Consider the following 25,937-nt stretch of genomic DNA (forward strand, 5'->3'; position numbering starts at 1 on the left):
AAATAAGTACAATTTCTCTTAAGTAATTGCATATTTCTCCTTTCTCATATCGTTTTGCCTAGTGTTGGTGGTTTCTGTGGTTCATAACCATTCTTTTGAATCGGCAGGATAGTTTTCAATGTCAGCATCTTGAAGTTCTCTTTGTAAAGGGAAAAATTCAGACGACGCAGGTCCAAAATGGGGCGCAGACCCCATCCTTCTTTGGGACGAGGAAGTAGCGGCTGAAGAAACCGTGGTTCAAGTCTGAAGGTTTACCTGAATTTTACTTAATCTGAGGTTTAGTGTAATGCCACCTTTATACTCGAAAACATCTATAGAGGATGCATTATATGTATTACCTTATTCAAATTGAAATAAGTGACCATTTTAGAGGGTTCACACACAGGCCTCTGTTTGGGCTAATTCAGAGTTGTTTATGATCAAAGTTATACAACTCCAATTGGGTGCAATAACTTTTACATTGAATGTCAAGTCTGTGTTTTAGCAAAAAAAGCGTATGTGTCCAAAAACACGTACTGAGTAGGAGTTACATGACATAGGCTAAATCGTTTACATCTCTGGTTCACCCCAGACAAAGATAAAACCTTACAGTAATCTCACAAAATCATGTATTCCATAAGTATGTAATCATGTCAGTGCAATTTAGACAAGTCCAGTGGATTCATAGACCCAGAAAACATGGAGTTAGTTACCAAGATTACTTGGCTAGGTCAAATAATGAAGGAGTTAGGACATTTTAAGGGCTTCAGCCCATCTTGGACGCCATCTTGAAAATTACACCTTTCTAGAGGTCAAACTTTGGTAAACTTTTAGTATGTTAATAAGGACACCTAATACTGAGAAACCTTTTGTTAGAACCTTTTGTTTTTAGGGTTATGTGTTTTTTTTCCATATATGCAGCCGCCTATAATTGAAGCTTGCTTCCGCCACTGAATAAAAAATAAAACTTAAAATAAATTAAAAAAAAACTTTTTTTTTCACAATTGCGAGTTTACATCTCGAAATTCTGAATTGTGTGGTATAAAACTCGCAATTGCAAGTTATAAAGTCAGAATTGTGAGATATGAACTCGCAACTGCACGTTATAAAGTCAGAATTGCATGATATAAAGTCGCAATTGTGGGTTATAAAGTCTGAATTGCGAGATATAAACTCACAATTCTGACTTTTATATCTTCACAATTCAGACTTTATAACACATCTTTTTTTTCAGAATTGGATTTTATAACTCGCAATTGCGCAAATTCACAATACTGTGAAAAGAATTGTCAGAATTGTGAGATATAAATTCGTAATGGCAAGAAAAAAAAATTCAGAATTGCAAGAAAAAAAATCAGAATTGCGAGAAAAAAATTCAGAATTGCAAGAAAAAAAATCAGAATTGTGAGGTATAAAGTCAGAATTGCGAGAAAAAAAGTCCGAATTGCAAAACTTTTTTCCCCACAATTGTGAGGAAAAAAGTCAGAAATGTGAGATTAAAAAGTCACAATTATCTTTTAAATTGTTTTATCCCGTGGTGGAAACAAGCTTCCATAGTTTTTTCTAGCTTCTTTTCCCCCCACTAAAATTACAACATTTTGGTTTTAATCAATCAATTTAGTTAAATAAAGAAAAACAATTATGAGAGGCTTTTGAAACTTACCTGATGTTGCTCCAAGGCTGAAATATACCAGCAGGATTGAGGCAGCAAAGAAAGCGTTTTTCCAGAAAGTCATGTTGAGATAGTTTCTGTGATACGGTTGTTGGTTTAAAATGAATAAATATTTATAAAATATCTCTGCTTTGAGGTTTGCTGTATCCAGCAAAATTCATGTGAAAATTGTCAGCCAAATGCACTTGCCATCAGTGTCAGTTAAATTTTCACCATCAGCCTGATGAAGATGATGTGTGCGTGTTCCCTGCAAGCAATAAATGTCATCAGGTATGGGCACTTTTGTGTTAAAAAAGGTAAGTTCACGCCTTATGTAAACCGCACTGATTGGGAGCGCGTGTGCTTTTGAAATGCTCGAACAGCCATATGACCTTCACCTGCTAAGCCCTTTCCAAGAAATTCTCAGGAGGAGAAAAACGAAACTTTCTCCTTTACATTTGTGTATCTTTTTAAATATTGTATTTTGTTCTCAATTGTACTTGTTTCCTTTTATATACACTTAAAGACAAGAGAAACTGTTAAAACACATGGTAATATTAATAATAATAATAATAATAATGTTTTATTTATATAGTGCCTTTGCATTGCTCAAGTACGCTTTATAAAGTAGATGCAATGAGAAAAAGATAACAGACTACAGATAATAATGACAGACAGTAGTACGCAGAGAAGAATATTACAAATAGAAGATTAAAGATAATAGATAATAATTAAAGAGATAATAGATAATAGAGATAGTAAAAGGGCATTACGTAGACAGGGTAGCGCACAGCAGCAGATAATCATGCACAAAGAAATACAGAACACAAATTAAGAATACATTCAGAAAATAAATGGGTTTTGAGTTAGGATTTGAATTTGAATTCAGAAATATTATTAATGCAGCAGAGAGACTGGGGAAGGGAATTTCATAAGATGGTAAGATGAAGTGTAGTTCAGTTCACACATTGCAATTCAGTTTAAAACAACCTTAGTTATTTAACATTGTGTCGGTCATTATAAATCCTTTAAGGTGAATAATAAATACTAAAGTGAATATAATCACTCTAAACAGAGCCAAAGATTACCTGAAAGTTTGGCATTCAAAGATCCAAATGAATTGTTTCCCAAAACTAATCGGACAGGAGATATAGTGGACTGGAAGCTGTCTTTTGAGTTGATGCTTTGTTTTACATTCAACAATTTTTGTTATAGCCTTATAGGCAACCGAAGGTTGAATGACCGTTTCACATTATCATGTTACACTCTTCAGAAACTAATCAGTTTAACAGTTAACTTGAGAAGTTGATATGAGGTTGCTAGGCTGTGCATAAATATGGCTTACGTCAGTCCTTCAGTGATTTTTTCCACCCGTTTTATCGTCTGCCAAAAAAAATTAAGTCATAAATTTGCAACACCTCTCCTCAACCAGCCACATGATTCAAATATAATTTATGTCTATCGCACAAAAAGTGTAGGATGAGTTATGCGTGAAATGTAATTCTTGATGTTGGTAACATTGGTTCCTTCCTCCTTGTGACATTCTATAAATAGCAACATTCACTTTGTGATTATCAATTTCTCATGGCAACCACTGGAAAACAATGAATGACTACAGTATGTGGAGGTCCTTGACCTATGCTCATGTCTTCCACACCTATTTGCTATCTAAAAACGTTTTTGAGTCATTGAGAATATCCTTAGTCATATTGCATAAAACCAAAGGCCATTTCCACGGAAATGACAAACAGATACCAGAGGAAACACCTTTAAATCTGCACTGCATTAGAGTGCTATAATTGATGGTTTAGAGACATCACATTGTCTGTCCATCACACGGGAGGTGAGCTCAAACAATGGATTAAAGCGTTCGGGATTCTCAGTCAATTTGAACTGTAATCATTTTCAAGAAATACAAAAACATATTTAACACACACACACACACACACACACACACACACACACACACACACACACACACACACACACACACACACCCACACCCACACACACACACCCTGCTTTTACCAGTCTCAGCTGGATTGCTAGTCGTAGCTGGTTTAAGATGTTCTCCTAGCCTGGCCAAACTGGTGTTTAGCTGAGCAGTCAACTGGTTCCCAGTCTGAGTCTGCTTTTGGGAAATGCAACCAAGATTGTTTCAAAGCTTTACAGTGATAAACAGAAAAATAATGATTAAATGATGCAAACAGGATTCAATTCTGCTGTAAAGCAGCTCTGAGAAAGACAATGGACAATGGTCAGTCATTATTCAGTTTGGTTCTGTAACTGCGTAAAGTTAATCAATTATGGAATAAGTTCAATTCATCTATAAAGCAGCTCTGAAGTCATATATTAGGATTATACCATATCTGAATATTAGGATTAGACCTTAAAGGGATAGTTCACCCAAAAATGAAAATTCTGTCATCATTTACTCACCCTCAAGTTGTTTCAAACCTGTAAGAATTTCTTTTTTTTCTGCTGAACACAAAAGAAGATATTTTGAAAAATGTCTGTAACCAAACAGTTGATGGACCCCATTGACTTCCATAGTAGGAAAAAAAAACAAAATTATGTTAATCAATGGGGTCCATCAACTGTTTGGTTACTGACATTTTTCAAAATATCTTCTTTTGTGTTCAGCAGAAAAAAAGAAATTCTTACAGGTTTGAAACAACTTTGAAACAACTGTGTGAAAAAAAATACATTACAGGTGTGTAAGAGAAAACAATGGCACTGACATGTTTTAAGATATATCTGTGCAAGTTACTTTCAGTTGACACAGCTCAAACATAGGACTAGACTTAAGCCTTGTCTGTGAAACCGGGGGAAAGTGTCCTCAATTACGCAAGACAAAAGCGACAGTGGCAAGAACAGTTTGGTCTGTGTGGAAGAGCTAGACTGGCCTGAGCAAAGCCCTGAACCACAGGGATGGTTGGATCAAACTGACTGATGTTCTTGTGTAAGTTTCAGTACTGTGCTTATTTTAGTTACAGATTTGTAGATTTAAATTTATTTAAGGAGTTTGTAGAAAGTGTATTGTTTCCCACGTCCTTTTTTTGTCACAGGCTTTCTTTTTTCTTCTTCTTCTTTTAACTCCAGTTTATGATTATACATACAAATAGTTTGATACAATTTTAATTTTACATTTCAATTGAAGTCAAGCCTTGCTTAAATCTCCCAGACATTTTTTAAAAATAATTTAAATAATCTTTTTGGAATAAATAATAATTCCTTACATTTATATGAATGTATTTTTGAAGTAGTGCGATTCATTTAATTTGTAGTTTGCATCGTGTGGCTGATGAATTGAGAACTGTTATGATTACGAGATATTTATATTTAAGACTGCAGCAATAAGTAACAAAATTGTGTATAAATATTGAGTAAGACAAGCTGACATCAATGGCTGTAAAAATCGGCAGATTGACATAGGTAAACCTGATTCACGTTTCCTCGTTCCATGTGGACACGTTGTGTGGTCTATCTCAGGGTGTGGACTCACCTTTATGTTTCTTGCTTTTTAAAGAGTATTTTGTATTCACTGACAGGGGTTCTTATCACTTTCCATGCTTGGCCAATACCAGTGTTATTTTACAATGATTTATATACTATTATAGGCATGTAAAGCCGCAACGCGTAGGTGTATCTGTCACCAACATGAATAAAATAAAGGCTTTTTAACTTTTTTCAACATCATTCGAGTGCCTTGGAGTTATGTTCTTAGAGCTATACTATTATAGTATTTATGAATTTATTTGAATTAGCTTTTATTTTTATATATTATATTTCATTTTAGTTTGATTTAGTGATGTGCTTTTGTCTTTTTTTACATTCATTTTGTTCTTTTAAATATATTTCTATTTAGCTGTTTTTATCCCAGTTGTAGTTAATTTTAGTACTTCAACTTATCTTATTTTTTAATAAAAGTTTTTGTTTAAGATTTTCATCATTTGACTTCAACTTTATTTCAATAAAGAAATCTTTTTTTGTTTTAGGTAACAACAACTGAGTGTCCAAGATTGAAGAAAATCTTTTTTTTTTGATAGTTTTCACATTTTAACCTTCTGTCTAATGCTCTATTATAGGCAACACTAAATTAAAAAATAAAAATAACAATTGTGCATTTCTAAAGAGAACAATCTAATTCATTTGTGTAACGTATGTATTCTGGCTTGCCAGCAGAGTAGAGCTGCGGCTGCAATAGAGTCTCAGATAATACTATTACATTCAGACTCTATAAAAATAAAACACTATTCTATTTCAGCTGTTTTACTCATGCTGGCAAGCCAGAATACACAGCCATTCATAAAATCTTTTGATTTTTTTATTCGCCACACAATTGGTAAACTGAATTACACTATACAAGCGTTTTACAACCATCATAAAAGATAAGAAAATAGTAATCAAACAGTATTGCATCTTATCTTTCCAACAGAAATCAGATTCATTCACACTGAAACCCAAATGACACATAGATCTCAACAGAATGTTCTTCTAAACCATTTACATATTTAAAGTCATTGGAGTGTAAAAATATAACTCAAAAATGTTCACTAAGATAGTATATGGCAGAAGAATGAGCAGACTACGTCAGATGACTCATTAAAAAGCACGTACAGAGTGTAAGAGCCGGGCGTGTGTGTCCTTTAACAAGCACCGTCCAGCATCCCTCAGCTCATAATGCAATTGCTGGGCTTATAGCTTATATTTATTACTCTTGTATTTAATAAGCTGACCTCAGAAAGAATTTGTGCCCTCTGACAAATTATAAAAATGATTTAATAGCAGTACATGGGTGTATACAGTTACGTACATCAGTACACGGCTTGCTATAAAGGAGTTACACAATTGTGTGTAGACATTTATAGGTTCAGATCAGTTGACCTGAAATGAAACAAAGAACAATGTTCGTTTCAACTTTCAGTTTAGTTTCCCCGGGCCAGATCATTTATTAATTTCTTTTGTTGACTGATCATCGGTTCTCAGTGACGAGAGAAAGTGTTTACAACTGTTTAATGATTACAGAATTCACTTTCAGTCTCTTATCTTCCAAACATTTAGGTTTTATTGGGTTACAAGGAAATTTGAATCATGTGAATATTAACAAAAAGCACTACTACTGTGCATCACTACTGTAATGCAAAGCAATCATTAACACTTTATTTTGGTTTTACTGCTCCACTTGGTCTTGACTGTCTGTTTTAACTTCTTCTGTCGAAGCGGCTTTCTGTCTCCGCTCTGCTTCCGTTATTGTCATTGGATGCAGTGGGAAAAATCCAGCCAATCCTACTCGAAGGAAATGCGGTTATCAGGTGACTTGGCTTTTGCTGTAATCACTAAGCATTGTTTTTAAATTAAATAATAAGGAAGAATTCTCCTTACCTAGAAGTTTGGCCACTGGTGTTGTCGTATGGGCGCCGCATCCAATCCAGTACTTGATCCTTTCGTAATTGAAGGCGACAAGTTTTTCATTATGAATGTTCGGGAGAGGGTCATATGAGCCCAGCTGCTCGATATATTTACCGTCTCTCGCCCGTTTATTATAAGCGGCCACAATGCGGTAGAAAGGTCTGTTAGTGACGCCTCCTAATGCCAGCCTGATGACCACATGCCCACCGTGATATTTCTTGAGCAGGAACGATGCTAAGACAGAAGACAATGCATAAACACCCTAGTGAAAAAATATATTTAAAATATTACTTCATACTAAGTATACTACAAATTCATTAACATATCTAACATATTGCTTGAGACTAACTGGTATAAATATTATAATTAAACTTTATTTGGAGAACTTCTTTACTGCACAATGCACATTTGTTAATATTAAGCCTATTTAAAATGTTTTAATACCACTATTAGTATAAGAGTAGTATGATCACTGTATAATATCAGTCTTTAAATGCACGATATTTAAAGTGTACCTAAACTATACTTGCAATAGTTCCACTTTGGCACAATCAAATATACTCAAGTATATCTTTAGTTGGACCTCAGTACTATTTTTGCCTTAAAGGGATACTCCACTTTTTTTTAGGCTCATTTTACAACTCCCCCAGAGTTAAAGTTTTACCGTTTTCGAATCCATTCAGCCGAACTCCGGGTCTGGCGGTACCACTTTTAGCATAGCTTAGCATAGATCATTGAATCGGACAAGACCATTAGCATCTCTCTCAAAAAAATGACCAAAGAGTTTCGATATTTTTCCTATTTAAAACTTGACTCTTCTGTAGTTACATCGTGTACTGAGACCGACGGAAAATGTAAAGTTGTGATTTTCTAGGCTGATATGGCTAGGAACTATACTCTCATTCCTGCGTAATAATCAAGAAACTCCATGAGTCCAGCAGGCGTAAGGATATGACGCAGCGCCTGAAAATAGTCCCCAGCTCGGTAACTTCCAACATGACCGGGACTAAGTTTGTCTAACCTATTAGTGCGTCATATCATTACGCCTGCTGGACTCATGGTACGGCAGCAAAGTTTCTTGATTATTACGCAGGAATGAGAGTATAGTTCCTAGCCATATCAGCCTAGAACATTTTCCGTCGGTCTTTACACAATGTAACTACAGAAGAGTCAAGTTTTAAATAAGAAAAATATCGAAACTCTTTGGTCATTTTTTTGAGAGAGATGCTAATGGTCTTGTCCGATTCAATGATCTATGCTAAGCTATGCTAAAAGTGGTACCGCCAGACCCGGAGTTCGGCTGAATGGATTCGAAAACGGTAAAACTTTAACTCTGGGGGAGTTGTAAAATGAGCCTATTTCCAAAAAAAGTGGAGTATCCCTTTAAAGGGATAGTTACATGGGGATAAGATGTAAAAAAATTGGAACAACTAATTTTGTACTTAAAGGGATAGTTCACCCAAAAATGAAAATTATCCCATAATTTACTCACCCTCAAGCCATCCTAGGTGAATGTCTTTCTTCTTTCAGCCGAACACAATCAGAGTTATATTAAAAAAATATCCTGGCTCTTCCAAGATTTATAATGGGAGTGAATGGTAATGAAGTTCCAAAAAGCGCATCCATCCATCATTAAAGTAATCCATACGGCTCCAGGGGTTAATAAAGGCCTTCTGAAGAGAAGCGATGCGTTTTTTTGTAAGAAAAATGTCCAAATTTATAACTTTATAAACTGTAATCACTGGCTTCCGATAACGGACAAACGCGAGTCTAGTTCCGGCGGAAGAGTGACCTCTGACCCGACGCATTACGTATTGACGAACACGGAAGTGCAGAGGATATAGCAAAAAAAGATATCGTCATGTATTAGAAGTCTAGAACGAGAATTTTTTTTAAGAGAAATGTTGGAGAAGCTTGAGTTTGTTGCCCAGCTCTATCTTACATCGTACGTCATGCGTCGGGTCAGAGGTCACTCGTCATGCGTCGGGTCAGAGGTCACTCGTCATGCGTCGGGTCACTCTTCCGCCAGAAGACTCAACTAGACTCGCATACGGCTGTTACCGGAAGCCAGTTACTATAGTTTATGAAGTTGTAATAAATATCGATATTTTTCTTACTAAAGTACTTCAGCTTTAGAAGGCCTTTATTAACCCCTGGAGCCGTATGGATTTCTTTTATGATCGATGGATGCGTTTTTTTTTTTTTTTGGGCTTCAAATTTGTTTTACCATTCACTCCCATTACAAAGCTTGGAAGAGCCAGGATATTTTTTTAATATAACTCAGATTGTGTTTGGCTGAAAGAAGAAAGTCATATACACCTAGGATGGCTTGAGGATGAGTAAATCATGGGATCATTTTCATTTTTTGCTACAATGTCCCTTTAAGTACAAAATTAGTTGTTCCAATTTAGCAGACTTTAAGTATATCAATTTAGTACGATTGCAGGGTATTTATATTAAGTACGTAAATATGAAAATGTATTTCTGGAATACTTACACCAAAATTAATTTGAAATACATTTATTTTATGCTATTTATTTTTACTCGTCAGTGATTTGTATCAGAAACATGAGGCTTTAATTCTGAAGTAGTAAGACTCCTGGTCCTTGATGCTACATTTTAGGTGCCTTTTTTATTTGACACACATTTCAGAATATGGAGTCTCAACTTCAGATGTTAAGTTGAATCTTGAATGTTAAGCTGCCTTCACATGTTATCGGAATTATCGTAAATACTAGTAATAAATAGGACACGAACGCCCTCTCAAGTCAAAATTTGAGTGCGATAAGATCACGACTTCAGAAGTGCGAAGTGGGATATTTCCGACAGCACGAGAAGGCAGCATTAGATTAGGGAAACATCCCAAACGTGAGTCTCCAGGACCAAAAATAGAGAGTCATAGCATTAACAGTACTTACACAAATGGACCATGATTGACAGATTCCCTGTTGACAACAAAAGATAGTAAGTATAGAACATATTTATAAAATACCATTTGACCAACTTATTAAAATAATTGAGAGCATGCGTTATATGAACCGGTTGTCCCCACATACCTTATAAATCCGGTAACTGCATGTAGAAACGTCTGTAATATTATGAAATATAAGCTTAACGTGTTTGTGGTAGCGCTTGAACACATACAAAATCAAGACAGTCAACAACATGACATTCGCAAGGGCGCCGACATGTTTTTCTTGCGGACCGGAAGTGTTTCAAAGGCTTTGCTTATGAATATTAAGTACGTTACGTGACGTCAGTACGTTCAAGTAATAATGCAACCGCAGCGTAACGTCATTAATATTCATGTTTCTACGCTGCGTCGGTGTAATGTGATAAGTATAGACACTAGGTGGCGGTATTGTTCTACGAAGAGCTGTTTTGCTTTTTGAAAACACGAATTAGCAAATAGTTTATTTATTTAGACCTATGATTCAGACGGTCAAAGGTTTGGAAACATTACTATTTTTAATGTTTTAAAATAAATATTTTATGCTCATAAGTTTATTTGATCAAAATACAGGAAAAAATATTATTATAAATATTAAATTGAATATTATTATAAATATAATTTTCCATTTTAATACAGGCTACTCTGTGATCAAAGCAGAATTTTCAGCATCATTACTCCTCCAGAAATCATTCTAATATGATGATTTATTATCAATGTTGGAAACATTAAGTGCTGCTTTTTTTATTTTATTTGGAACCTGTGATACTTTTTTCAGGATTAATTGATGAATAAGAACAGCATTTATTCAAAATAGAAATATTTTCTAACATAAATCTTTTTCAATCTTTTTTCAAATCTTTTTACAAAATCAATTTAACACATCTTTGCTGAATAAAAATATTAATTTCTTTCAAAAAAGAAAGAAAAAAATGACTGACCCCAAACTTTTGAACAGTGTATTGTTACAAAAAATTTCTCTTTTGAATAAATGATGTTCTTTGAACTTTTTATTCATCAATGAATCCTGAAAAAAAGTAGGTTTCACAGGTTATAAAAAAAATATTAGGCAGCACAACTGTTTCAACATTGATAATAAATCATCATATTAGAATGATTTCTGAAGGATCATGTGACACTGAAGACTGGAGTAATGATGCTGAAAATTCAGCTTTGATCACAGGAATAAATTATATTTTAAAGTGTATTAAACAAGAAAACCATTATTTTAATAATATTTCACAATAGTATCTGTATTTTTGATCAAATAAATGCAGGCTGAATGAGCATAAGATAAATAATTAATAAAAACAATAAAATTTTGACCGGTACTGTATATTATTTTGGCTGCCAGACAACTAAAGAAGCATCACACCAGCATGGAAAAGCCCAGCTCTAAGTTGGTGTACTGCCACATCACTGGTTTATAAAGTTCATCATCATTAAACTTGCCCTGGAAAGTTGAAGTAAGTATTTAGATGAATAAATAGTGAATGAACAGATACAGATGCAGGGCAAACCAAATGCATCTTTTATGGTGGATCAGCAGAGAAAGTTGAGCTGAAAACTCCCATTCTTTTCACGTGTGGCTGATGCTCTTGTGAAGATCTCATGCTCCTGTGGACCATAAGACAAGCTTTTAAGGCCGTAATCATCCGTGACTGTCCTTTCCAGCTTGTTCGGGTGACCAGATAACGCACCAGGAAAAAGAGAATTCCTCACTTAAGGACAAGGTCTGTTTAAAACAACAAGCAGGAAACAAGATTTTGATATTCCCTCTACTACTATGTTTATATGATAAGTGGCTGAGTTTTGTAATTATGGATAAGTGATTTGTTCAATTTAATAATCCACCGCAGAGATGGAAACTGTGCATGCATCTTAAATCGGCTGATAATGTATAAATAAATGTTAGACCTTCAGTTTTAGTTTTCAAGCCAACTTTAATCCACTGTTCCTGTACCAAATATCAATTTAATATTTATTTAAGTGAAAAATAAACCCCAGAATGAGTAGAAAATAACCAAATCCACCTATTTAATTTATTATGCCCATCATCACGAATACAATCCAAACTGAAGATGATTGACTTATTATATGCCACCATTTCATCGTAATGGTTTTAATCTGCTTTTTTAACATTATGTTGTGGTGGAGACAGAAGCTGGTTATGGACTATATTTTGGTAACGATAAGATTTTGACTCAAGCATTGGTAACTTTTTGTTGTTTAGTAGCTGTTTTAAATGTTGGATTCAATCATGTTTGTGCTAATATAGTAGTAACCACATTGACATACATTAAATCAATGTACTGTAACAGTACTGTATAATGAAGATAGATTTTAAACAAATGATTGAACTGACAAGGTCTGGTTGGGGCAAGTTGTCATGTGTTTTCTTGCAATTTTATACAATTAATACTTACAATATCTGTCATCCAAAACAATGGATTATTTTATTTTTTTATGCAAGCTTTCTTATTTTTGCTGTTTCATGAGTTGCTGTGTTTCATAATTGTGTTTCTACACAAGAGACCAGCTACATGGGGCAAGTTGTCACATATGGACCAACATGTTCAGTAGCTTGATACTTATTTTGAAGGCCTTCTTTGGACATTTGCTTTGATTCAAACTAAGGATATCCAGATAGGGAACTGTTGTGGCGCTCCTCATTAACATAACTGATATTATATACCTTCATTCACCGTCTGTTTTCCAGATTTGACTGTTTTACGTGTGAGCATGTGATCTGTTATCTTATAGGGTGAAGAGAGTCATGGATCAAATGATCTGCTTTATCTGTCATGGGCTTGTGGACGGATTCACTGAAACTAATTCGGACTGCATGCAAAATGGATCCTGCCACTTTCATCATGGGTAAACAGAGAGTTTCCTTCATTCTGGTGAAAAGAGGGATGTCTTAACTGATTAAGACATCTCGGTATGTTTATCACATGTTATTAAGGTTTGGAAGAGTCTCATGACTCTTTTATTTAAGAGCAAAGCGTAAGCTTATACAACTTTAAATGAATGTTTGATTTACAGGATTCTATATCAGAGGGTGTAAACAGAAACTGTTATAGCGCATTTTTCAAAACTCTTAATTGGGTAAGTAAATATTAAATATGCATTAATGGCATGTAAACCAAACATCGACATTGATATTACATTTATGCATATGCAAGTTTATTTAGCAAACCACTGTCAAACCATTTAAATTTATTGCAATTATAAGTAAAATATTAGGTTCTATTCTATTATTCACACAAATGGCAACAATCCAAGAGTTGTAGCATTGCGACTTCAAACCATTTCTCTTTGTTTCTTGATGTAATCTTACATTTATCTTAATAAAAACTTTAGTAAATGGCCTTCATCTAATTTGCATGTAAATGTGGCTTCTGTAAATGAAAAAAATGAGAGAACGTTTCCAGAGATGCCACGATCAGATCAGTTTGAGTGGCCTTATATACGTAGATTTGTCCTGGAGGATGATGGAAACAAATCATTCCCATTGAAGGGCTTTATGGATGTAAAAGCCTTCTTTTTTTTTTGAGTTGGGCAGATTAGATGAGATTTCGTCTCCTCTTCATGGCGTGCCTTTAGCCGAGAGGGCGGTCAGGCCAGACAGTGGCAGCGCAGGATAGTCACACTTCATTAAAGATAAGAGCTCTCACCCCTACGTTTAAGAAAGATACTTAACTCACTGTGACCTCCCTGCTGGGTCGCGACCTGATCACACTCTGGAGTGTCCAGACCCTGTTTGAGCGCGCAAGTTCAAGAGGTCAGACCTCAGTTTGCAGGACGCAAGAGGATATGTGTCTGTTCGTCTGAAGTTTCCCTGAGATCACAAAGACAGTTTTGTAGAAAACCAAGGTCGTATTCTTCAAAAACATACATAAATCTAGCGAATGGAGTGCAATACATCTGAGACATTCTTCACATTTGAATGACAAATAAACTACCATGATAAAAAAGTTGAAAAGAGCATCTACGTTCTTGAAAATAAAGGTTCTTTGTCTGCGTTCATGAACCTTCCATGGAACCTTTCCATTCCACAAAAGGTTCTTTAGATTGTTCAAATTATATTCACACTAAGAAAAAATGGTTATTTTAAGAACGGTTGACTGAAACAATGGTTCTTCTATGGCATCGCTGCGAAAACCACCTTTAGGAACCTTTATTTTTTAAGGCTGTTTATGAATAATTTTTTTATGTATGGGTTTTTCTTTGTAATGTCACAAATGTGCTTTTTTCAGTAGTAAACTTCAAATACAGCAGGATTTTTTTTTTAACTGAATTAAATCTATTCATTTATAACATTTCTTATTTAGAAATTCTAAAACTTGATTTTGATTTTTTTTTATTTGAATTTTGAATCTTAGATTTTTATATATGTGACACAACAGTGTTCTTATCTGATTTTGTTTTGTTTGTTGTTGTTGTTAAAAATAAAGAAACTGAACAGAATGGGCTCATTTTTAAGAAAATTGCAATTTTATCCCACCTCAAGGATGTCAAAAGGGGTAATCAGGAGCACAGCAGGATCTTAATTTGGGTCAATAGATCTTGATATGAGTTTAATGTCCATGGTGTTCTGGGCAGAGCAATGACTCCTTTACAGAGGATTTGCCTGCATGCTGAAATATGTTTTTCTAACCCTAAAGACTAACTTTAGATAGATTTAGATTGCTGTATTCAAAGAAATATTTCCTTTCTGTGTGGAGTTTGCATGTTCTCCCTGTGTCTGCATGGGTTTTCTCCCGGTGCTCCGGTTTCCCACATAAAAACCAAAAAACATGCAGTATAGGTGAATTGGAGACACTAAATTGTCCGTAGGTGTGAACACGTGTGTGTGTGTGTGAGTCCCAAGCTATGTAATGGGAAGGGTCAGGGAAATTCCTGCCGACCTACCCCGGAAAAATCATCGCCAAGAAAATTCATGGACAATCTCTCATGGCAAGAGATGGCTTATAGAATCACCAAGAGTCGGATGCAATGTTAATGAATGAATGAAACTGAACCAAATGTTTCATGCTTTTCATATTGTTAGTTTCTCTCTGGCACTGAAATATGTGTTTGACAGAATTCATAATTGGCTCTTCATTTGCAAGATAAAATGTAATTAAAATATTCATGAGCATGTTGTAATTGAAACATGCACTTGGGTTGATCTCAGGTCATTTTAGTCAGTGTAAATATTATTTAAAAAATAACCTGATGAATGATATTACAAAAAAAAAAAAAGAAGAAGAAAAGAAGCTACCAGACAAAGCTAAATTGTTCTTCTGTTGGGCACTTCTGGTAATGGAAGTTGCTTTTGATAGAGTTTAATGTTGCCATGGGCCAATAGGTCAATATCTGCGCTTCATGTCTTAGCACATTTTGAGGATTATTAGTGCAGGGCATTGGCTTCTTGACTTTTTAAAGCCATATTGGATTCTGCGGGTGAATTTCTACAATCACTTATAGCAAAATGATGCTACTTTTTCATTGCTCACTCTAATCATGGTCTAAAGAAGCGCCATGACATTCCATTCATATTTATACATATTAAAGCAAGATTCGTTTGAAATATCTTTGTATTTAAATGACAAAGACAGGTGACACGTCTGCGTTTAGGTGATAAGGCATTTTGGCAATGCAGAGGACTATCTTTTCAACTGCTGTTTACCAATAAGTGTCTAAGACGTCTGCAGCTCGCCTTGATCGGCCCCCACATTCCTGTGTTCCTTAAGGAGTCCCCTCAAACACGAGGGGTTCTTCTCCTCCACTCCAATCCATCTCTGCAATCCAGCAGGCCTCCTACTGCGCTCCTCTAAAGCCTGTCAGAGGGGGGAGTCTCCAGATGCATGTGCTTCCAGGCATGAGTGTATACTAGTGCCTTCCATATACAGGAATTGCAACATCTACTTTTCAAAACTTCACTTGGGAAAAGTGAAACTTCAAAACGATGTGAACATGAGATGCGATGAATGCATGTTGCAACACAAAAGGTTTCACAATTTTTGGTTTTGATTTCACCTTTCACCAAGAAGTGAGCAAACTTATGGTGGATGAAAACATGCATGGGTAAAAAAATACTTAGATTGAAGGAGGGACTTATCAAGAGACCATGGCTGCATCCGAAATACCACATACTTCCCTACTATATAGTTGGCAAAAAATCAGTATGTGACAAGAGTATGTCTGAATTTACAGTGCTCATAAAAGAGTAGGCAAAAAGTACCTACTACTTCTGGAAATATTCTGAGTGTGCATACGATGGACACTTTAGTATCCCATGAGGCCAGGGGAGAGGATTTGTGAAAGGTAGTGAAGTGACACATGACAGTGACAACACGGTGAGTGTCCGGATTAAATTCATACTATATAGAACATACTTTTTTTTAGCCATGAAGCAATAATAGTGCATACTCAAGAGAGTTTGTGATTTCAGACGCAGCCCATATCAGCCATAAATTAGCATGGTTTTGCATGGCCAAGCATACAAATTTTTACAGAAAATTCTAATTGTATTTTGAAAAATCTACTCTTTTTTTTATTTATTTTTATATATTTTTTTAGGTTATGCATTATCAACTGAAGCAGTTTTGTGTTTAAATTGCAGTTTAACACACCCTTTTGGTCCACTCTCTCTCTACTTTGCTTTGCTTAAAGTGGATTTTTTTTATTCAGCATTGGTAGCGATCAGTAAATTTACAGTATTAAATCCAAGGTATAACCAGTAGAAATAGCTGTTTTTGAAAACACTGGAGTGGGGTGGGTAGCACAAGTTGAGATTGAGTTTAGTTTTTTGATATAGTTATCTCTGTAAGATTTGAATATTTCCACGTGCATGTCACGTGTCATTTCTCATAGCGAGAGAAACTGTGAAGTTAAACGAGCAGCGACCCTGTTCACACACGCAACTCAACACACTTCCACTCTCTCCGTCTGATAAAATAATTCTGCTTGGTAAGCAATAACATATTGTGATAATTCTCAGCAGATGTGAACATGCCTTAGCAAGTTAACAAGAGTCCGTGGGGAGTGTGGACAGCGTGAAGGAGAGAGGAAGAGGCCTACCAGGCTGTGGTTTGTGTACCGGGTTCCCCAGCGTTTCTCAATCCTGCCAGCAAAGTCTGGAGCTCGTCCAGTGTCTATACACACACACACACACACTACAGATCCAGCAGGTTACCCAATTTTAACAAAGACCAAATATTACTGGGATTGAGAAAATGATTACAAAACAGTTTACACTGTTAAGTAAAGTAAACTAGAGCCACAATTCTTTCCCACATTTATTTTGCCTTTAAAGGGACAGTTCACACACAAATGAAAATGTTGTCATCACTCACTCACCCTCAATTTGTTTGATTTACAAAAGAAGATATCATAAAGAATGTTGGTAATCAAAAAGTTGACTGCAGCCATTGACTTCCATAGTATTTTTTTTTCTTCCTATATGGAAGTCAATGGTGTCCATCAGCTGTCTGATTACCAATAATCTTCAAAATATCTTCTTTTCTTCAACCGGTTTGGAAAAACATGAGGGATAGTAAATGATGACAGAATTGTCATTTTTGGGTGAACTGTCCCTTTAAGAAAGGGGTTTTACGTTCAAGGAACGTCTAATGCACCAGTAACCAGTGCACTAATAGTATCATGCTTCATGTGTTGTTCTTATAAAATGTTTCCATTGCAAGAAGGATGTAAAACCCGATTTACAACATCTTATGTGGCATAGTTAACCTATATCGCCTGCTAGTGGACACACATTCATTTACACATGGAGTGAATTCCTCTTCAATATTGTCAAGGGCTGTAAGAATATTGTGCAGGTGTTTTTGCTTTATTTCAGGTTTTGAATAATTAAATAATTAATGCACTATTAATCCATATATTCTTTAGGCTTTAGTTCTAGTGGCAATACTCTCCATGCGATTGCAATGAGATGTGTTGGACATTATTTTATTTTTCATACATTATTTTTCTTTAAATTAACATTGTTCGTCTTTGGACTTATTTGCAATGACTCAATCTACTTAAATTGATATTAATTTTTTGATACTGATTTTGAAACCAGTTCATGCACTCATTAGATAACGCTGGTTTTTAAATGTTCAGATGGAGAAAAAACTTTTTTGTACACTTTTAAACGAACAATTTTAGACGATATTGCAGGATGGTAGTTAGACAAATATGTTTAAATAAAAAACAGACATTTAAAGCTGAAATATATGCTCTATAAATAATCGACTCAAAGGTAACCTATAAATTATCCACGCTCAAGTCAGCCGGATATTAACTTTAAAGTTTCATGTTTTCATAACATTATCCATGACATCACTTTTGAGTGTCTCTGGAAAGAAATCTGAGCATTTTTTTTTTTTTCTCCGGCATGTCCTTTTATTCTAACTTGTTTGCAGAACGATCTTAAGATCTACACAGTGTAAAGAAATAAAATAGATGATTTTTAACAAATTTGAGTGCACACACTAAAAACTCAATAATCAATTTATGAACACCTTTAATTATATGCACTTTGGAAAGTCAATGTTGTAACAAAATGATGTATGGGTAGAGAAAGGTTAGTGTGCAGTTGAGTAATGGTGAAAAGATTTTTTTTCTTTTTCTGACTAAATCCTAAAGTTCTGTTTTGATAGTTACCTATTATCACCGGTGCGTCTCTGACCCGCGCGCTGCTCACCAGAGCCGGACACTGAGGGTTAGAGCTCCGCTGCCGGGCACCAGGTCCTTCCCTACCGGAACATCTGCATGTGAAATCGCCATTTCACCCCGCCACACTCCCTAATTGTTGTAAAAATTATTTGTGAAATTGCTTTCCACCAGGAGTGTTCGCCACGGCAATTTCCACACAATCTCAGCGCGCGGCGGCCCCACGGAGCCGGACACGCGCACAGCCATTCAACCTAAAGATTCTGGAGGATTTTATCATATGTGCTGTTATACGACTCCCAGGTCTCGCAGAAAAACAGGTGAAGTGACTCACACTCTTAAAATGAAGTTTCAGCTAGAGTCACGAGGGTTTTTCGATCATAATGAACGTTTTCTAGTTGTTCAGAAAAAGCATCTGTACGGAAGAACCTTTGAAATATTGGTAACACTTAAATTTAACAGTGTCCTTGTTACACAAGTTACATTTAATTTCTGTAGTAATTACTTTAAACTGTTTAAACTAACCCTAAACGAAACCCTATTCCTAACCATATAAGTGCATATCGTTAATTAATATTACTCAGTACTTAAATGTATTATTACACTGTTACACAGACACCTTAAATAAAGTGTAACCAACTTTTTCAATCTCTAAAGAACCATACAGTCAACTCAACAACTCTATCCAGGTAAAAGGTATTCTTGTCTTACCTTTTATTTTTCTAATATAGCATATGTATTATTATTAACTATTCAGTGGGCTATTCTATCTATATTGAATATGTCAAATGTTTCTTCATCTTCATCAGTTATTTTGCATCATCATGACCCTCTCTGACCTCAGGTAAGTGTGCTGAAGTTTTCAAAACACTCTTGTTCCTTCTGTTCTTTATTCACACAAAACAATAGCATTAGAATCAGATTCTTCATGATAACACTGCAAATTGATGGATATCTGCCGTGTTTCTCTTTTCCCCTTGTCTACTCCAAATCACTTTCTCTTAGATAATAATGCTGATAAACATAACTCTATGAATCTATTGATAAAAATAGTAAGTTATGATATATTCACAAAAGTCAAGCTAAAATACACGATTACAATCGTTTTCCTGTACAAGAGTATTTTTTTGTATTATATTATATTAAATTATATTATATTATATTATATTATATTATATTATATTATATTATATTGTTTGTGTATGTGTGCGTGTGTGTGTGTGTGTGTGTGTGTGTGTGTGTGTGTGTGTGTGTGTGTGTGTGTGTGTGTGTGTGTGTCTGTCTCTAGTACAGAGAGAGTCGAACGCGTTGAACTGACGTTTCAGTTCAAATGAGAGATGAATGAAAACTCATTGTAACATTTCCTGTGTTGATTTAGAGAGGGAGTGGGAGGGCAGTGTGCTTGTGTGTTTTCTGCAAAGTTCCTCCCGATTGGACGGCAGATCTCGGGCATTACCCTTCCTCTCCATGCTGTAAAAGAGTGCCGAAGAGCCTATGGCAGCGCGCGCTTCCTCCTCCCACTATGTGCGCCAAAGTTGGCCACTTAAACTCCTCTCAGGCAGCAAACAGCAGCTGTAATCAAAACTAGCAGATCCTCTCACTGATATTTACTCACAGTTGCTTCAGAGCACATTGCATGCTTTACTCTGCTCTTGTTTTTGGGTATTCACTGTAAGAACAAATCTGACTTTTTCTTCTGCACCCTGGGCATTGTCCACTGGTGCGTGTGTGTGTGTGTGTTTGGATTTCTTTTTAAATTATTTGGATCCGTTACAGTTTCCACGGCGCAAACAACACTGGAGCTTTCTGTGTGATTGATTTCTTTCATTTATTAGTGAGAGTTTCAATAGTTTTGGGAGTAGCTGGAATGGCTACTTTACCAGGAACAGTTCCTCGAATGATGCGGCCAGCTCCAGGCCAGAACTACCCCAGAACCGGATTCCCATTAGAAGGTACGAAAACTACTACTACTTATTATTATTATTAATAAACTTTTATTTTTTAAAAAATCACATATTTGTAATTTTAAAATACGTTTTAGGTTTTTTAGAATAAAAAAAAGGTATGTCAAGCACTCTTTTACGCGATAGTGATACAATTAAAGAAACGAAATAAGAAACCGAAAAAAGATTTTTTTTTATTTTTTTTAAATCAGTGATTTAATAATTGACAAAGAGATTTTTCTCGCAGCATTGTGAGTAAAATGCTCCAGTCTGGACATATGATTTCCATGCGCAGCTCGCGCATTAAATGGGAACGTCTTTCCTAGATCGAGTGAATTCGTGCTTAAGAGCAGTTTGACGAAAGCCTTCTAACCCACGAATCCTGCAATCTGTGGGATTTGCAGAAGTATCTCGCAGCAGTGAAGGGAAATAAAACTGGCTCAAAGCATCACACTAATATTTGTGTTGCATGACTGGGAATAATCGAGGTTTAAAGTGGCACATCTTTAGTGCCTCTTGAATGGCAATTAGTGTCCTCAAGTGTTACATCCTCTCCTAACATCAGATAGGCTGATAGTATAGAAGGATTCTTTCAGGAAAGAAAATGTGTGAGAATGAGATATTTTTTTTGGATTGATTCTGCAGGCTTTGATTAATCGTTATTCGCATCTTCCAATAAACACAAGGCGATACGCACGATTACGTGATAAATTATATTAGCTGATATGATATGATTAATCAGAATGACAGCATGTAGATGTTTTTGTGATAAATTCGGTGCAAATCCTGGCTGACTCACAGAATTTGTAAGTTTATTTTCAAAACTCTGAGATAAATAGATCCACAAGTAGCCTACTATTGTGTTTTGACAACATTACGTGTAATTTTACGTTGCACAAAACTAATGCGTAATTGTAATATTTTCAACAAAAATTAGTTTTGGGTAATCAATATCACAAATTTAATTGCACAGTTAACACGGGTATTGTAAAGTGTAACTTTCTTTAACTTACAGAGTATGCTATTGTTTCCTTCTTTCAATCGCCCTTTTTGGGCCTGAATGTTTTCCCGCAGTCTCAACGCCTCTGGGTCAAGGTCGAGTGAACCAGCTCGGTGGAGTTTTCATCAACGGAAGGCCACTGCCGAATCATATCCGACACAAAATAGTGGAAATGGCGCATCACGGCATCCGACCCTGCGTGATTTCCAGACAACTGCGTGTCTCACACGGCTGCGTGTCCAAAATCCTCTGTCGGTACCAGGAGACCGGCTCCATTCGTCCGGGAGCAATAGGTGGAAGCAAACCCAGGGTGAGTGAACGATTTCACCAAAACAAATGCTTCCCTAAAACATTTCGAAATGGAGAGTTTATTAAAAAAGTTCTCAAATCTAAATGGAAACGAAGGATTTATAGTAAACAGAATGCGCATTTCTTTCTTCTCCCTGTGTTTTCTCCGCCTCCACAATTTTTTTTTGTTCTATACTAAAGCAAGTTGCAACACCCGACGTTGAAAAGAGAATCGAGGAATACAAACGCGAGAATCCAGGGATGTTCAGCTGGGAAATCCGGGATAAGTTGCTGAAGGACGGGGTGTGTGACAGAGGCACGGTTCCTTCAGGTGAGGCCTCTTCCGGTAAGCACCATTTCCTTCTTACGGACATTTAGAGGCACTTTACGCACTTCACTGCATGTTTAAATAATGGAACATTCTGTATATTCGGTTCTGATTGAATTTGTAATTTTGGATTTCGGATTTTAGTGTGCTTTAATACATAAATTTAAAAAAAAAAATGAGATCACAATATTAGTGTTATGATTGTTACACGGCGTTACAGTGATTATTATCTCTCTTTATAGTTAGCTCCATTAGTCGGGTTTTGAGAGCTCGTTTTGGCAAGAAAGATGATGATGACGACTGTGATAAAAAAGATGAAGACGGAGAAAAGAAAACCAAACACAGCATCGATGGGATTCTCGGGGACAAAGGTCAGAGGCCTTTAAATTTCTCATTGTGTGTGAACATATGCGAGGAAACGTGGTGCGTAAAAGTTGTGTATTAAAACTCGAACTCTGCTTTTTGAGGTGTGGATCAGTTGTACTGACAGATCATGATGGACTGGTGCTATAATTGGTGCTGCTGTTGCAATTGATATTTCATTAAGTAGTTATTTGAAAGGGACAGATGCTGCAGTCCTTCATTCTCGCCAGGGGGAATCTGTGCGCCCCCTTGGAAAAAAAAGGCACAAATAGCTCTCATTATTCATGCTGCTAGCTGTTCAGTACTTACTCAATTATTTATGTGAGCCCTGACGTCAGGTATTTAGCCTGGTAAATTAATTTGTGTGGCACATTCCATTTCCCTTGCGTTTTAACGACCCCCTAAACGACAACTGACAGTTTGACCCATTTGAGAATCGATGTCAGTTTAAGCAACTACATTACGCGGGACATGTGGACCCGGTGGAGCCATGGAGGGACTTGTTTTGGCAACATTTTGAATTTATACGAATTATATTATATTATATTATATTATATTATATTATATTATATTATATCATGACCTTCATATTGTGAATTGAAAATATTTATTTGAAAACATTTTAATTGAATTGCACAACTATAGCAAACTGAAAATATATTATAGACTTAATATTTTAGGACATATTACTATAATATTATATTTATATTTTATTTTTAGTCCATATATTTAATATATGTAGCTATAATTAAACATACTATTTTAATTCTAAATATAATATTATAATTCTAAAAGGACATATTTGTACTAATAGTGCACTAATGTATTTAATATTATATTTATAACAGGTCACAATACGCTTTTGCCTTTTTTTCCCCCCTAAACGTGGTTATGAACAATCTCGTTTTAAGCCTTTGTAACCTTTAGACTGAGATACAAAAAGAGAAAAAGCACTGGAGCCGGGCAGCAAAAAGAGTAACTGGACCGGTGACCCCCCATTCAAAGATCCCAGAAAAGAGGGGAAAACTTTGTACAAAGGGCATAAGAAAAGAAAGGCAGATAAATTATTCAGTGCTCCCTGCTGTTAGATAGTTTTGTAATATGAAGGAGCGTTTAGAATTGTAAGCTCAACATTTCATGGTGCAAAACGACGGCTTTTGTGCGGGTTTAGTTGCGCGTAACTGCGCAGTTGGTTTAAGACAAAGTAAAGCTTCGTTTGCACATATCTGACGGATTGAGTTTCTTTAATTGCTATAGAATGATCAATCAATTAATTTGTTAAATACAAATATTTATCGGATTATTTCTGTTTTCTCCTAATTGCATGATCTTAATTATGACAAAGTTATACTTCAATCATACATATTTTTATGCGTTTATACACAGGGCGAAACTGGTATTCGTTTTTAAACAAATGCATGAACACCAACTCCGATGTTTCTTTTGCTGTCCACTGGTTGTAGTTGTTAATTTGTTGGGAATGCTGTGAGTGCGTCATCTCTGGGTTAATGATTCCATAAATCTGTCATTTCCAGTGTCTCATCTTCGGCACAAACACTGAATTCACTGTTAAATTCTTTGAAGGGATTCTTTAAGTTTACCATCCGGATAACATTTAATAATGTTAAGACTTATTAGAGCTGCGGTGTGTTGAATGGGCGTCTGTGTCGCTGAGGAGTGTAAGAGCTCGCAGGCACCGGTGAGAAACACACTGATCCTCCAGCAGCTCTTCGCGCACAAACCCTAATGTAGAAGAGCTTTTAAGCCCTGATTAAACTGAGCCCCTTTATTTCTTTTCACTTTCATCTCTAAACGGCTCACAGTGACTCGCCCAGGGCGTAAATTCAGGAGATTTTGTGTTTATTTTATATGATCTGGTATTTATTTATTTACATTGATGGATTCTTGCAAACTTTTTTCACATTTTTTATTTTTGTTGACATTTGTGGCATACATAATAGATGCAAACATTTATTTATTTGTTTGTTTGTTTATTTGTTTGTTTATTTATTTATTTATTTATGTTTCATGTTTACATTGATAGGTTCTTGTAAACATTTCTGGGTGTACAAAATACATTATTTATTCATTCATTTATAAGGTGTTAAATTGATTACACAGACTAAATAGAAAAAGTCAGACTCAAATTTTTCATTTTTGCTGACATTTTTGGCATACAAAATGCATGCAAATATTATTACATTGATGGAATCTCGTAAACATGTTGGTGTATACAATATACATTATTTATTTATTTATTTCATGCGTTATAGGGTCTTAAATTAATTATGCATTGGACAATCTAGTTAATCAAAAAAGTCAGAACTCGCATTTTTTTATTTTATTTGACTTTTTGGTGCATATAAAATACATGAAACTTTTTATTTACTTATATAGTGGCTTGTGTTTATTATGCGTTAGTTTGATTACGCAGTAGGCTAGTTAGTTAAAAAATCTTGTAGGATTGTTTTTTTTTTTTTTTTGCCATATGACAAACTTTAAAAAAACAAACATATTTTGTCTATTTTATTTATTTATTTATTTTGTCTAAATTGCCTCCACCCTGAGCAGATCTCCAAGTGCCTAACCTTAATAGCCTTAACCATGACTTCCACATTTGGTTTAGTGGCTATTACAATAATAATAATCTTGTGCACCTGCCATCCTCGTTACGGAAATAAAAAAATATGATGAGCGACAGCAGAGTTAGCACAAACCTGCCAAACTTAATTAGTCTTTAATGGGTTACAGCCCCGCGTCTGACAGCTCACCTGGTGCTCTTTTTGTCTGGAGGAGCATCAGTTAAACGCGAGCGCGCGTCCATTTGTGAGAGTGGCACTGGACACTTCAGCAAATCTGTGGATTACCTGAGGTTTTCAGACTAATCAAACAGACTTCAGTCAGGGGTTTAGGAGTGTTGTTATGGGATAATGGTGATCAAAAACCTGTAGGCGAGATGGCTGTGAGCGTTGCGCAGTCTGATGCCGGGGACTCACTCAGTCTGATGCCTATTGTAGGCTAGACAGTGTGCACGAACTCAGCGATATTTAGAAGAAAACAGAAAAAAATATTTTTAAAATGCAACATTTTCCTATGCTAAAGCACGGCGAGAATATTCTGGAAAAGAGCGGTTTCACATAGTTTCGGTTTATGCGCCCTACACGCGCACCAGCAGGGCATTTTCTTTCTTGCTTCACATTTATATGAAAATAAAGCAGATACTTTCGAGCCTAAAGCCGCGCTGAAAGAGAAGCATAGGGAGACATTTTAAACAAATCCATCTGGAATAGAATATGTTACAGGGACACAGAGCGAGAGAGGAAGATTAAGTGAAAGTAAGCGGAAGTTATTTAGCTATT

At 35.6% G+C, this 25,937-nt stretch overlaps 2 protein-coding genes across 4 annotated transcripts in view; one reads left to right on the forward strand and one right to left on the reverse strand.

The window, feature by feature from the left end:
• Positions 1–6,391: 6,391 nt before the first annotated feature.
• mrps16 (mitochondrial ribosomal protein S16) lies at positions 6,392–10,274 on the reverse strand. Of its 2 annotated transcripts, XM_079857927.1 has the most exons (5): positions 10,099–10,274; positions 9,961–9,987; positions 7,016–7,276; positions 6,792–6,919; positions 6,392–6,752 (listed from the first exon to the last, which is right to left on the reverse strand). In XM_079857927.1, exons 2-4 carry the CDS (start codon positions 9,971–9,973, stop codon positions 6,804–6,806), a joined length of 390 nt encoding a protein of 129 aa, XP_079714053.1. In that variant the 5' UTR covers positions 9,974–9,987; positions 10,099–10,274; the 3' UTR covers positions 6,392–6,752; positions 6,792–6,803. The 2 variants fall into 2 exon arrangements, with proteins under 2 accessions (XP_079714053.1, XP_079714052.1); XM_079857926.1 differs by having other exon boundaries at positions 6,392–6,919.
• A 9,767-nt stretch (positions 10,275–20,041) lies between these two features.
• The window catches only part of pax7a (paired box 7a), a 60,646-nt gene continuing 54,750 nt past the window's right edge, over positions 20,042–25,937 (forward strand). Inside the window, exons 1-4 of one of the 2 annotated variants that reach the window (XM_079856860.1) lie at positions 20,042–20,608; positions 21,674–21,909; positions 22,089–22,218; positions 22,458–22,586. In XM_079856860.1, the coding sequence (XP_079712986.1) occupies positions 20,524–20,608; positions 21,674–21,909; positions 22,089–22,218; positions 22,458–22,586 (580 nt within the window). In that variant the 5' untranslated portion in view covers positions 20,042–20,523. Of the gene's footprint in view, positions 20,609–21,673; positions 21,910–22,088; positions 22,234–22,457; positions 22,587–25,937 lie in introns of both variants that reach the window. The other variant, XM_079856859.1, reaches the window with a different exon arrangement.

This window comes from Squalius cephalus, assembly GCF_949319135.1.
Source record: "Squalius cephalus genome assembly, chromosome: 22".
In the NCBI taxonomy this organism is placed as follows: Eukaryota; Metazoa; Chordata; class Actinopteri; order Cypriniformes; family Leuciscidae; genus Squalius; species Squalius cephalus.

What these genes read in the sequence shown, in the direction of transcription:
- mrps16 (XM_079857927.1), bottom strand. An exon ending in ACCAGTGGCCAAACTTCTAG is followed by an intron (nt 6,920 to 7,015) that starts GTAAGGAGAATT and finishes TCCTTCGAGTAG; the next exon opens with GATTGGCTGGATTTTTCCCA.